The sequence below is a fragment of the Sciurus vulgaris genome, assembly GCF_902686455.1.
Source record: "Sciurus vulgaris genome assembly, chromosome: 4".
NCBI classification, from domain to species: Eukaryota; Metazoa; Chordata; class Mammalia; order Rodentia; family Sciuridae; genus Sciurus; species Sciurus vulgaris.
Window position 1 is genome coordinate 139,371,136 of NC_136464.1, and position 14,200 is coordinate 139,385,335.

The following is a 14,200-nucleotide window of genomic DNA, read 5'->3' on the forward strand; positions in this document are numbered from 1 at the left end:
TTTTCATATATTTATGATGTTGAGGTAGATCCCTTCTATCCCTAGGTTCTTTATTGTTTTTATTATGAATGGGTTCTGAATTTTGTTGAAGGCCTTTACTGAATCATGAGAATACTAAGTGATTTTCGCCCTTAATTCTCTTTATGTAATGAATTACACTTATTGATTTGTATATATCAGACTGTTCTTGCATCTCTGGAATAATATCGACTTGGTCGAGTCGAATCTCCTTAATATGATGTTGAACACAATTTGCTGGTATGTGATTAAGTTGATCAGGGATACTGGTCTGTAGTTTTCTTTCCTTGATATAGCCTTATGTGTTTTTGGCGTAAATGTGATACTGGCTTCATAGAATGAATTTGGAAGTATTCCATCTCTTTCTATTGCATGGAATAATTTGAGAAGTATTGGCATTAGTTTTTCTATAAAAGTTTGGTAGAATTCAGCTGAGAATCAGTCTGGTCCTACACTTTTCTTTGTTGAAAGATTTTTTTTGTTACTGCTTTTATCTCATTACACGTTATTGGTCTGTTTAGGTTTTCTATGCCCTCTTGATTCCATTTTGGCAATCAGATTTGTCCAGAAATGTATCCACTTCTAGGTTTTCCAGTTTACTAGAGTGTAAGTTTTTAAAATAGTTCCTAATGATCTGCTGGATTTCTGAGATATCGGTGGTGATTTTTTGTTTTTCATCTCTAATTTTATTAATTTGGGTTTTCTTTGTTCCTATTTTAGTTAGTCTGGCTAAGGGCTTATCAATCTTTATCTTTTTGTTTCATCACTACTTTGTATTGTTTCTTATTCTCAAGTTCATTGATTTTGGACTCTGATCTTAATTATTTCTTTCCTTTTATGGTTTTTGAATTGGTTTCTTTTTCTTTTCAGTGGTCTTGAGGTGTATCATTAGGGATGTTTCTGATTTTCTTATGTAGACACTCACAGCTATAAACTTTTCTCTTAGAACTGTTTTCATAGGGTGTCAGAGGTTCTGATATGTTGTATCACTATTCTCATTTGAGTCTAAGAATTTTTAATTTTTTTCTCTGATTTCTTCTATATCCCTTTCATCATTCAAAAGAGTATTGTTCATATTCCATGTGATTATATCAGTTCCTTAGGGTATTGTCGTGTCAATTTCTAATTTCATCCTATTATGATCTGATAAGATGCAAGGAATTATATCAGTTTTTTTTTTTTTTAGTATTTTCTAAGTGCAGCATTGTGGCCTAAAATGTCTATTTTGGAAGTTCCATAAGTGTTGAGAAGAAAGTGTATTCAGCTGTTGTTGGATGAGATACCCTAAATTATGTCTGTTAGGTTCATTTGAATTATAATATTTTTCAAGTCCAAAGAGTCTTTACTGAGTTTATGGATGACAAATCTAATCATGAGAGGTATTTTGAAATTACCCCCCCACATTAGTATACTGGGGTCTATCCAGGGCTTCAATTTGATTAGTGTCTTTTATGTAATTAGTTGCAGCCAATGTGGGGCATCAATATTTATTTTTGTTTTATCTTCTTGTTGGATTGTTCCCTTTACCAATATGAATTTACTCTTTGTCTCTTCTGATTAATTTCAGTTTGAGGTCTGCTTTGTCAGATATGAGAGTGGCTACTCCTGTTTGATTTTGGGCTCCATCTGCAAGGTATATCAATTTCCATCCTTTCACTTTCAGCCTGTGGCTGTCTTTGCCTGTAAGGTTCATCTCTTGCTAACAACATACAGTTGAGTCTTGTTTTTTAATCCACTCATCCAGCCTGTCTTTTCATTGAAGAGTTGAGACTATTTATATTCAATGTTATTATAGATATATGTTTATGAATTCCTGCCATTTTGATTTACTCATCATGCTTAATTTGGTCCTGTTTCTCATTTGCTTAGCTACTCTTCAAATGAGATTTGTTCTTTTTTGTGTTCTTAAGTTTGTTTTTGATTTTTTTTTTTCTGTGTGTAGTATTTCTTTAAATGAGTTCTGTAGTGCCAGTTTGGTATTCATGAATTTTTGTAGTTTCTGCCTATCTTGGAAAGATTTTATTTGATCTTCAATTTTGAATGATAGCTTTGCTGAATATAGCAGTCTTGGTTGATAGTTCTTTTCTTTTAGGACTTGGAATACACCATTCCAAGCTCTCCTGCCTTGTATTCATGTATTGAATTTTCTGCATCTGTTGGAAGGGATTTCTCTTCCACTTTGTGGTTTAGGACTTTTTAGGGCACAGTCTTCACTTGCCAAAATGTCCTACAATGATCTAGATTGAGACTCTATTGTAGGTGTGGTGTCCACAGCCTTTGTGTTATTTCTCTGTGTTGTTATTATAGCCATGAGTGTCTATAGGTGGAACTGGAGGCCCACCCCTAGCTGTTTCTAAATTGGGCCTGGTCATTAGTTTGGGTTTTTGTCTTTTCTATTTTTTGTATTAATATATAATTGAAGATTGAGTGTCATTAATTTGTATGAAAAGCAAGGCACACTGTCTTTTGGTTAAGTTTAGTTCAGCAGCAGGGTTTCTCTTCTCTTCTCCCCAGTAAGAGGTAGGATGGAATAAAAAGTACTGTGGGTTGGAGTTTTTTCTGCACAGACCAAATATATGCACTGCCAGGGTGGGCTTGCTGCACAGTACGATGATTGGAGCTCCAGTGAGTGGGACTTAGGTCTACTTAGGTCTCAGGGGCTTTGTTGGGTGATGTCTTCTCTGGAGAGATAAGATCAACATATTCTGAGTACTTGGCAGTTGTGAATCTCTGCTGGGAGTCTGGATCTCAGGAGCCTCCCAAGGGTTCTGCTAGGGGCAGGGAACCAGTTCTTCACCATATCTGCTACCTACAAACACAGCCATTCCAGGTTTCTCAGACTTAGTCCTTAAATGTGTTCACAGCCAGCTATTCAGATTCTATACCTGTTTCAGGTGGCCATGTTAGCCACCAGAATCAAAGACAGAAGCGAGTTGGATCCCCTTTTCACTCTCCTTTTTTACTTTTATTATTATAATTTTTTTGTACCAGGGATTGAATCCAGGAGAACTCAACTACTAAGCCATATCCCCAGCTCTTTTTACTTTTAATTTAGACACAGAATGTCAATAAGTTTCTTAGAGCCTTGAGCAGTTGCAGATGCTGGTTTTGAACTTGTGATCCTCCTGCCTAAGCTTCCTGAGCTGCTGAGATTACAGAAGTAGGCCAACATATCCAGCTTTCTCTTGGCTTTTCTGAATCCCATGGGTAAAATCTAAATTACAGTTTTTAAAAAATACTGATTAGGCAGAAATAAAATGACTACAAGAAATAGGGAGGAAACAACTAAAAGCCATGAAGTGGCCTCAGAAATCCTAGCTTTTCAGAGTCCAATTGTGACCCTGGGCAAAGCACTCAAACTCTCTGAATCTTAGTTTTCTCATCTGTAAAAGAGAGGTTGATGAAGATAATTTCCAAGGTCATTTCTACCCCCAAGGTTCTATGAATATTCAAGAATCTACCCAAGAAAAGCTTGAAAGGATGAAAAGCTGGCTCCTCTTAGTTTTAACAACAGGTAGTCCTTATTTTTACCTATCAAGGAAGGACTGAATCATCTAACTGAACTGAGCATCTACAACACATTTTCAAAAAGAAATTATAATCCAGCATTGGTCCTTGAATAGTGGTTTTCTAACTCCTCATTCCTTTAATTTTTTTTTTTTTTTTTTTTTTTAGCAGTGGCATCCTTTCTCCAAATGAAACATTGCACAAAAGTCCACTTTATGAAACATCACGTATGAGCAATATAAGTGGAATGCTTTTAGTTGTACTGGGGATGGGGTGAAAGTGCAGCCCACTCCTCTTGGCCCCCTTTAAGGGTTCCTTGTTATACTGTTAGAAAATCACTGCCTTAGACTATGGTTTACATTCCTTCATAGAAACAATAAATATGAGGTCTTTTAAAAATTTTTCAAAGCCAATTTCTTTCTTTCTTTTTTTTTTTCGAGACCAATTTCCTTATATCTGAATAAATCTGTTTTTTGGTGGCACTATTAAAGTGCTTCAGTGAGAAGTACTCCCCAAACATTTGGTGTTATTGCATCCTTTGAAGAAAAAAATTGCCATGAAGAATTCTGAAAATGAGGTGTACTGTAATATTATAGTGAGTATATCCTCAGGGGCTTGGGGGAAATCATGAGGAACCATTAAAAATGAAGATAAAGGAAAAAGAAATAACTTGAGTAAAATAAAATGGTTCATATAAGCATTAATTTCACTATAAACACCTTTCACTGTAGCCTTTAAGAGTTCTAAGAACATTAAAAATTATGCTGATTATAAGCAAATAATGTTGCTCTTGTCTTAGATGACCTACTATGAACCCATTCCTGGGAATGACCAAATTCTGTTGGTAGAACAATTATGAAAAACTTTTAAAAACTCCAAATGCTTTGGAAATGTGTCCTGCCACTAAATTATCTTTCCTATTCAGTAATTTTGGCACCAGGGTCACTGTGGTTTTGCATGGGTCATGCTAATGTAGAGTAAAACATGGAGAGAGACTCCAAATGAGGCCACTGAAGTTTGAGAGTAATGACCCACAGCTCAGCCAGCTGAGACCAATGCAAAGAAAACAGCAGATGCCAAGAGAGACAGAAGACTTTAGATCACCAAACCAGGCCAGAGGCTTCTGAAAGTTTCAAAACAAATACACTTTACTGCTGAAGGATAACTGCAGGAAGACATTAAGAACCATCTGGAACTGAGGGTGGGGAGTCTCAGGTCACAATACTGAATTCCTAAAGAAGAGACATTTGATGCCATCCTGGTCTGAAGAATATAAAATTTTCACTAGGAGCTCTTCCAGCTGTCATTGGTTCATACTTCATTTTATATTTTCTGAGTAAATTAGTTACTCCTAGTTCTTATACCTCTTTGTAAATGAGAAAATGAAAGTACAGACATGGAATGGAGGACATGGAATGGAACCATGTGATGCATATCATTGAATATCTCTGAGAAGAGACCAAAAACCCACTAATAGTGGTCATCATCAGAAAGGGAATTTTGGAACTAAGAGGGGTGGACAGAGACTTACTTCTTCACTCTCGTTTTGTCCATTTTACATTTTATACTATGTCCCCCTTGCTTAAACTCCCAGACATTCAATTACATAAAGCTCTTACAGAACATAAGTAGTTCCAGCCCATATCCTTCCTTTCCTCTACAGAGGAGGCCTGAGGAGGCTTGGCAGAGACTGGGTAGCCTGTGGTTACTCAAATCTCAGATATGTGGTAGGGGTGGTAGGAAGATGGCACAAAGTCTCCAATGTGACAATGTGTAGGGAAGGTATGTCAGGAGCTCTGGAAATAGTGGGGATGTTGAGGCAAGTTAAAATCCATAGGTTTTTAAACATTAGGTGAGACACAGCTATGTATGCTAATAAAGTGAATTTTTAGTCACCCATTGGCCATCTATGGTTCAAGCAATTTAGGAAATCAAACTCTACTATATACTAGAAAGAATATGAAATATTTTTAAATTAATATTTTTTATATTTTCCTTTGACCTACAAAACATGAATGAAAAGTAATATATTTTTTAAAAAATGAAGACAAATTTACATCTGAGGTGAGGGAGGGTCAAGAGAAAGTAAAAGTTAAATATAAATCTTTAAGACATAAGACAAAATACAGTTGTCATAGCTGGTCTTTGACTTTGGCTCTAAGCTTCCTGGCAACTATGACAGAGAGAGAATCTTGAACAGTTCCATGTTTTTCAGTATTCACAAGGGGATACACATTCCAGTTCTTCAAGGAAAATGGAGCTACTCCTCATGGTAAAAGTCCACGTATATTTGTATTAGTATTCTGTACTTGTGCAAAACCTAGCAACCCACAGCATTCACTGTCTAAAGCTGTCCTTTCCCCAACAATCAAACCTAAAATGACTTTCTTTTGTAGAACTTCATTCATATAAGGGACCCTGGGAGATTAAGTGGGCAGTACACTTAATATATGCAAATGAAGTGATGGGTTTCACCCATCTGTTCTTGCTGTATGAGGCATAACACAGGGTAAAGACCAAAGTGCAGGTAGGATGTCAAGCTAAACAGTGCACAAACTAATACTTCCTGTTTCCTAGGACATATTTGACCCAGAATAAGATCTACAATATCTGTGGATAGACTCTGTGTCCTTTACATGTCTACACATATACCATTTCTCTCCACTGAACATTTTGATCATATTTACACCGCATGTGATAACTATGGTAACACAAGGCTATTTGCTCTGAAAGGGCCAGAGGAGTAGGTGCTCTCTGTGGTTGATTAAGAGCAGACAAGTAGGCTTCTTTCAGGTAGTAACACAGCAGTGTGGGGGAATCCCTTCTCCACTCTCAGACCTCTGAAATGGAGGGTATGCAGCAAACTAACAAGAGCAAAAAATAAATAGCTTAAATGGGAGGCTGCTTTTCTGCCAGGGTGGTCATCTTCATTGTCAGCTGGGGAGACATTCATTTCTGTAGAATCACTGCCCATGTGGAAAAGGACAGTGATGCTGAGAACAGCTCGCCCTCAGAGTGAGCTCAAACCTTGGAAGGCTGTCTGCCTGGTGATGGGGCAATGGTGGGTGGGTGTGAGTGTTACATGGCAAGAGACTCTGGTGCTTCTAAGTGGCTGTTCTTTTTTCTGAACATTATGGTTAATGTCACACAATGGTGTAGTTTCTTCAGAAGGAATCAGTCCTTTAAGTTATGATATGATTAGAGCAGATGAAACAAATGTCTCACTTTCTCTGCTCTGGCAAATGAGCTGGTAAGAAGATGGAGATTTCTGTCTGCTCTGAGTGAAGTCTCTGTCTACCTATCATCACGCCATAACTTATCCTGGGCAGATGTGATCAAGGATGCCTCTCATCATCCTTAGATCATGCCATTACCTTGAACTTCTCTTCATAGTTCTCAAAAGCTTCCATGACCATACACACAGCCTCCATTGAGCGCTCAAGCCGGCCGTCCACCCCATTGAAGCGATACATGCTGCCAGACACATCTACCACCAGGCGCAGACGCTTAGGTTTCTGTTGTGGGCTACCCAGCTGAGGGAAGGAATGACAGAAAGAGCTTGTGAATTACAGTGTCATCAATGGCTGCAGTCCTGAGGAGCTCACACAAATCCCAGGGTGCCAGTCGTGATGTGGGCAGATCAGCTGCAGTCTCAGCCCTGTATAAGGTTGACTGGGCTGGTGAATTGTATTTCAGTAAATGGAATTGCATATGGTAGTTAGGACCATATGAAAAAGATTTTCCTTTGGAATAGAGAGCTTGCAAGGCCCAATCTAGTCTAATAAAGTTGCCTTATGAAGACTGGTGCCTTAAAATATTCTGGAAAGACACGAACCCCAGCATGTCATTTTTACTCCATGCCTCAAAGTCAGTAATTCTAGCAAGTGTCTGTTATTTTGGAGGGAAGCCCACATCAATTTTACTTGTACCTGCTATATAGTCACTTGAAAACCATTTCCCACGTAGGCTGCAAGAAATGTTAGATTTTTAAAACAAGGTTATGTGAGCCTTGGTCTGGCAAAGAACCTAAGGAAAATATTCTTTAAAGGTCTTTCATATTTAGTGAGTTTTCAAATTTCCTTGAAGTTAGTGAACTACCGCTCTTTAAAATTTTCTTGGCATTTTAAAGTAGGAAAGTAGAATTAAGCTGATGTCTAGAAGGAACTATTAATTAAATGTGAGACTTAAGAGATTCAGTTTGATTTTGGACCCCTACCTGCCAATGTGGAGAATTTTTAAAAAGCTTATTTGTCAGTTTTACTAAAAATAATAAAGAAAAATTCCAGATTATTTTGTTATTATAAACTTTCCAACATGCATGAACACTAATGGCAGAACCAATAATTTTAAAAAATGTGGTGGGTATTAGAGGATAATGATTTGGAGCTAATTCAGTATATTTCTTTAAAACTTTGAATCTGTCCAAATGAGCAATACTGCCACACATGTTTTCATGACTACTCACAAATTCAGATGCATCCAAACACATTTTTTTTTTTTTTTTTTACCACAGTGGGTCAGTAAAGAACATAGTTGTTGACTCATCCTAATGACACAGAAATAAGAATTCCCCAAACTACCACTGGATCCTGTCTGAGAAAACACTTAAGTCGACTGACTTTCCCCACCCTCTCCAGGCACTGCTCCCCCAGAGTTCTCAGTGGGAACTTGGCAATTCTTTTACTTAGGGTCATAGGAAAGCAAGACACTCAAAATTTCGCTCTGTTGCCTTTATATGGCAAAATTTTCAAAACTATGGCTAACTAGAACTTTACTTAATACAATTAGAGTTAAGGGAGAATTCCTTATTTCCTAAAATTTTCTTAAATCACATGATGGACACAGATCTTTAAAGGTACAGAACAGTAGAAACCCACCAAGATGGCTCTCTTGCTATCACTTGAGGAATACTCTAGGATTCAGAGACAATAGGGGTCCTCAGTTTGCCTTCCAGGGCACCTGCTCTGTGTCCCAGGAGTGGGTCTCTTTTGGCTATTGGCTTCCAGAGGGTTCTGCCAATGGAAGGCAATAGCAGATCTGAATGAGGCTCGGGTGTCGGTTCCTTTAGCTTTTTCTCTTCTGTTGCCCAAAGATGAGCTCTACCTACTGAAGGTCACAACTCCATGAAGTACCTTCTCCAGGTTCCCAAACAGCTCTCCTCCTCTGTTAGACCTCAGAGCAGAGTTAGATCCCTGCTGTGTCAGCCTGGGTTACCAAGTGAATCTTTTGGCTTTCCTAAATCCACCCCTATCTTTGTAAATACTCTCTGTATTTATTGCTACTTAAATTACCCAGTCTGAGTGTGCCCTGTGTTTCTTGCTGAGAACTTAACATGTACAATAAATAGTATAATATTTATGTTTTGTTATTTTTTATGTATATGATTTCCTTAGTTGCCACATTCAGGGTTTATGATGTTTTGACACAACTCAAGAAAGTGGGTTACTAGAAATAAGGCCAAACTATGCAAATCTGAAGTTACTATTCCTCCAATACTTACTTGTGGCTCCAGCTCACCCCGACGTTTATAGATGGCTTTTTCTCCAGTCAGCCCATCAATGATCTTGGCATCATCTAGTTCCCCAGTAGCTTGGTGTCTTAGCCACTGCCTTTCTTTACCTTTAGCCTGGGACACACACATACACATAAATCTTTATTTTAATTAGTTGTGCAGGGTCTTTGACACATATTCTGCATGAATAACAGGAAAAACACCAGGGAACTTTTCAAATGTGATGGTTCTGCACAAACACAATTGCAGAAGTGGACTGGTTTCTGCTCTGCTAACAAAGAAATGCCATTTATGTGGATTTTGTCAGTTTTAATTGTTTTAACACATGGAACACTTGAAGGGCATATGAACACAAAGACAGTATGAAAATGAATCCCTGGAGAAAGTTCAGTATCTGGAAAGGTAATGGTGATGCATTTCCTATGGATTTTCTGTCTCTTTGTGCTTCTAGAACATTTATTAGATATCAAAATAATCAGCTTAAACTTGTTAATATTGTCAGGAAGCCCAGAAAAAAAAAAGAAAGAAATTTGCTACTCAAGTTCTCCATGTCTTAGTGTGCAAATGGAAACAGCTGGAAACAATAGTATGTGAACATTTTGTACCCCACACGTCTCTGATATTCCATATTCTGAAATTTTTTGAATTATTATTCTAAGGTATTTTCACATATTTTGCCAACACTCTTACAAGTAGATCAGGTGGACTTAGAGGATAGTTAAATGATAAAGAACTATAATACCCCATTAAAGGCATATGTTTATTACAGCCCATGTCTATATTTACCATAAGAAGAAAGAAGAATAGTTAAAATATTTTTATGCATATAAACAAGATTATAGGATGTATTTCATTTATAGAAACACCAAAATATGAGAGGAAAGGTAATTATAGTTAGAATTTCAGTATTTTATATTTCCTCTATGGTAAGATGATGGGGTTTAAACTTATTTAATTACAATCTGCATATAAAAAAACATAAAAATTACTTAATGGGTAGCCTTTGCAACAGTGAAATTATCACTGGTTAAGAAAACCATGTAATGGCTAGGAGGATTGGGAAGGAAGTGTTCAAGGTCATTGCCTTGTCAACATATTTATGGAACTTAGAAAGCAATGTTTAATGATTAACAGTGGTGCATTTGTTACCAAACATGTTATAATTTTATTCTGATACTAATCCCATATTGCTCTTAATCTCAGTTCAAGAATTCAACTTCCATGCCACTTTGATGGCAGTTGACCACTGCAACCATGTTTTTTTTTACTTTGTTAACTGTTTATTTTTCCATTTGACAACTCTGTGGGAGTCTGTCTTCATTTATGAGAGGCATAAAAAGCCTGAGCTCTGCAGCTTGGTCCCTCCAAAGAGTCACAGAATGTTAGCATTGAAAGGTACCTAAATAATGGTCATCTACAATGGTGTTCCTAAGCATAAATTATCCTGGAAGTCTGAGGGATTATCAACTCCTGATTCCAGGAATGAAAAGAAAAAGGAGATAGGAGTTAAGTCCCAATTTTTGGTATGGGGAGGGAGTCTGAGAAGGATGGCACTGTGTGATCAAGTTTGTCTGTCTGATTACTGAAATAGTGGAAAGGATTCTGGAAGCCTATGCTTACGCATTCCTCCTGCCACATGTAACTCTGTCAAGTTTTACGTGACAGCTGCTTTGCTCCAATTATGCCCCCTTTCCATGTGAGATCATGGGGTTCTTGTCAAGGATATGCATCTGGGAAAGACACACTTCCAAGATATACTTGGTACAGTGGTTCTAGGAACTGCCCACCAAAATTAAAATCTTATGCTGGTGACCTAGGAGTTTCCCTTTCTTTACCTCATGTTTACATTAATACATCTGCATTCAAATATGGTAATTTTAATAAAGGATTAGTATCCAAAAACCTCTTAAAACTCAACAGTAAAGAAGAAGATTAAAAAATGGGCAAAAACTTGAGAAAGCACTTCATTCAAACAGGTACACTGACCAGCCGTGGTGGCGCCTGCCTGTAATCCCAGCGGCTTGGGAGCTGAAGTAAGAGATACTTGAGTTCAAAACCAGGCTCAACAATTTTGTGAGGCCCTAAGCAACTTAATGAGACCCTGTCTTAAATAAAACATATTAAAAAAGGGCTGGGGATGTGGCTCAGGCTAATTGCCCCTGGGTTCATTCTCATTACCTTACCCAAAAAACAAAAACAGGTTGATGGCAAATGTGCATATGAAAAGATCTTAAACATCATATGTTATTAGGGAACTGCAAATTAAAACAAGTATGAGACCTATTAGAATGAACCTATTAGAATGAACAGAACCCCAAACTCTGACAACACCAAATGTTAAGGATGTGGAGCCACAGGAACTCTCACTGTGCATGGGAATGTAAAATGGTGCTGCCACATGGGAAGAAGGTTCTGCAGCTTCTTACAAAACTAAACATACTCATACCACACATCCACCAATTGCATGCCTTAATGTTTACACAAAGGAGTTGAAAACTTATGTCTACATAAAAATCTGCCCATGACATTTATGGCAATTTTATGCATAACTGCCAAAATTTGGAAGCAACTATGTCTTTCAATAGATGAATGGATAAATTAAACTGTTGGTACATCCAGACAATACTATTCAGTCCTAAAAAAAATCTCTCAAATATATTTATATAAAACCTACTGTAATAAGGTGATCTGAAGTAGTTTCTTATTTTAGATATTCTTGCATGTGAATAACCTACTAGGGGATTTATCATTTGTCACAAGAAGTTTTTATTAATTTTCTTTAGTACATTTGTGAGAAAGAAGTTCTGTTGGTTAGCTCTAGTCCTTAGTGTTCAAGGTTAATTTATTATGAAGCATTTCTTCAAGACCCAAAGCAAACAAATTTTAACTCCTCGTGTGAGGTTTGCAAAGTCCTGACTTAGTGATTTCAGTTCCTGACCAGCATGAGTCCAGAAGCTGCAGTAGGAGATTCATAACACAAAAAGGGAATTATAGGTGACATGGATCTGGGATGCTGAGGGAAGTGGCAGAGTGATGAAGAGAAACAGAACGATCACCCAGCGGAGTTTATGTAATAGTTCAACAGCACTGTGGAATTCTTTTGATATTCATGCTAATAATGCTTTGTAAAAATGACAGAGGGGTTCCTGTTTAGGGCACATGTTCCTATTACTGTCCTTGGTAAAGGGGTTACTGAATTTAAAATATTTTCCTCTTAGAATATTATAGTTTTGAAGTGCAAGTGAAAGTGAGGGATATGCTTTTTCCAATAAATCTGCTACCTATTCTTGTCCCTCCCGCCCACCCTCCTTCCCTTCCTTCCTTCTTCCCTCCCTCCACCTTCCTATTCCCCTTTCCCTTCTTCTGTCAACTTTTCAAATTCATGTATAATATGCTTATAATAAAGTACAGAAATGTTAAGTGCAGATCTTAATGAACTGTTAGGCTGTGAAAATGCCATTTCACCACCTATACCTCTGAAGCCTCCCATGGCCCTGTTTTGGATTTTACTCTCCCTCTGTAAAGGTAATACCTATTCTGACCACTAATAGCATTGATTAGATTTCTCTGATTTTGAACTTTATAAAAATGAAATCAAACAACATATATTCTTATCTCTGGCTTCTTTGGCTCAACAATATCCCTGTAAGGGTTAGCTATATTGTATGTAGTACTTTATTCTTTCTCACAGGTCTAACAGTATTGTATTATATGACTTGCACAAATTATTATAACTACAATTCCATCTACAATCCTGCTGTATTCATTTAGGGACTATTATGAATAATGCAACCATAAATGTTCTTGAATGTGTTTTCTAGATAAGATATGTAAGCATTAAAAAGAAAAAAAAAAAAAAGAAAGTATGAGAAATCTGGGCTGGGGCTGTGGCTCAGTGGTGGAGTGCTCACCTAGCATGTGTGAGGCACGGGGTTCGATCCGCAGCACCGTGTATAAATAAATCAAATAAAGGTATTGTGTCCACCTACAACTAAAAATATTTTAAAAAGAAAATATGAGAAATAAAAGGTAAAAAATAAAAAAAAAAAAAAGATATGTAAGCATTTCTGTTGGGTAAAAGCTCTTGAGTCATAAGACTAACCTTTAGTAGATATCACTAATCAGTTTTCCAAGGTAGTTTGTCTAATTTACATTCACATGACTAGTGTATGAGGGTTGCATTTGTTTATATTCTCACCAAAAATTGATGCTGATAGCTTTAATTTTTTTTAACCATTCCAATGGGTATGCAGTATACTCTCTTTATTTTAATATTTATTTGCAACAAATTAATTACTTTTGGTCATGCTTCTCACACTTTCAGGATCATGAATAAGTAGCTTTTGTTTTTGAGAAAGCATGTCTTAGCCTTTTGATCCAGAGTTAGTGAGCACAAAAATATTTTTATAATAGTAGCACTGTTCTTTAGTTCTAAAACATAAAATTTGCAGATAAATTAGGGGAAACTTTTTATTTTTTATTCTCTAGTCCATCCACCAAGACTTGGAAACTCAAAACAGGAAGAAACCTGTCAGAATGGATGCCACTGGGGACCATGGGCTAAAGGGGGAGTTCTTTAAAAGTTGTTGAAGGCTGAATGGAAGTATTTATTATTTTGAATGTGTATGAAAAGTCTTCTGTATTTTATTGTATTCACTGAAATACTTCTAGAAATAGTAAATACTCTATTTTTTAGTATTTTTAAATTTGTTCTTTTTAGATCACAGTGTATTTAAATACATACTTTTACTTTTTTTTTTTTTTTTATTATATAGTCCTAGGGAATAAAGCAAAGTTATCTTTGTAAACATGTCCATCTGCTTTGTATTATGTAATAAATTCATACTAACAATAACTTATTATATATAAAACTAGGTTGTGCTACTAAAAGTCTAACTTATGGTCCTTCTAAAAAAATATATAGTATTATTACTTTCACATACAGACCACTCTGACTAACTGAAATGCACAGAGAATGATGTATTCTGGTTAATGCATTTTCTGGGAACTCTTGGTTAGCTAGAAAGTGAACACACACACGTGCGCGTACACACACACACACACACACACACACACACACACATTTGTAGCATGGAGGACATTAGAATGAATAAAATTGACCAAAACCAATTATCTTGTGGTCTGTGATACTGTCTTGTGATT

The 14,200-nt window shown here is 36.7% G+C and overlaps 1 protein-coding gene across 2 annotated transcripts in view; it reads right to left on the reverse strand.

The window, feature by feature from the left end:
* Positions 1-14,200, reverse strand: part of VWA8 (von Willebrand factor A domain containing 8) — a 718,869-nt gene that overhangs the window by 292,442 nt on the left and 412,227 nt on the right. For both annotated transcript variants that reach the window (XM_079136497.1, XM_079136496.1), the window contains exons 41-42: positions 9,026-9,151; positions 6,900-7,058 (exon numbers count right to left, since the gene is read on the reverse strand). In XM_079136497.1, the coding sequence (XP_078992623.1) occupies positions 6,900-7,058; positions 9,026-9,151 (285 nt within the window). The remainder of the gene's footprint in view (positions 1-6,899; positions 7,059-9,025; positions 9,152-14,200) is intronic.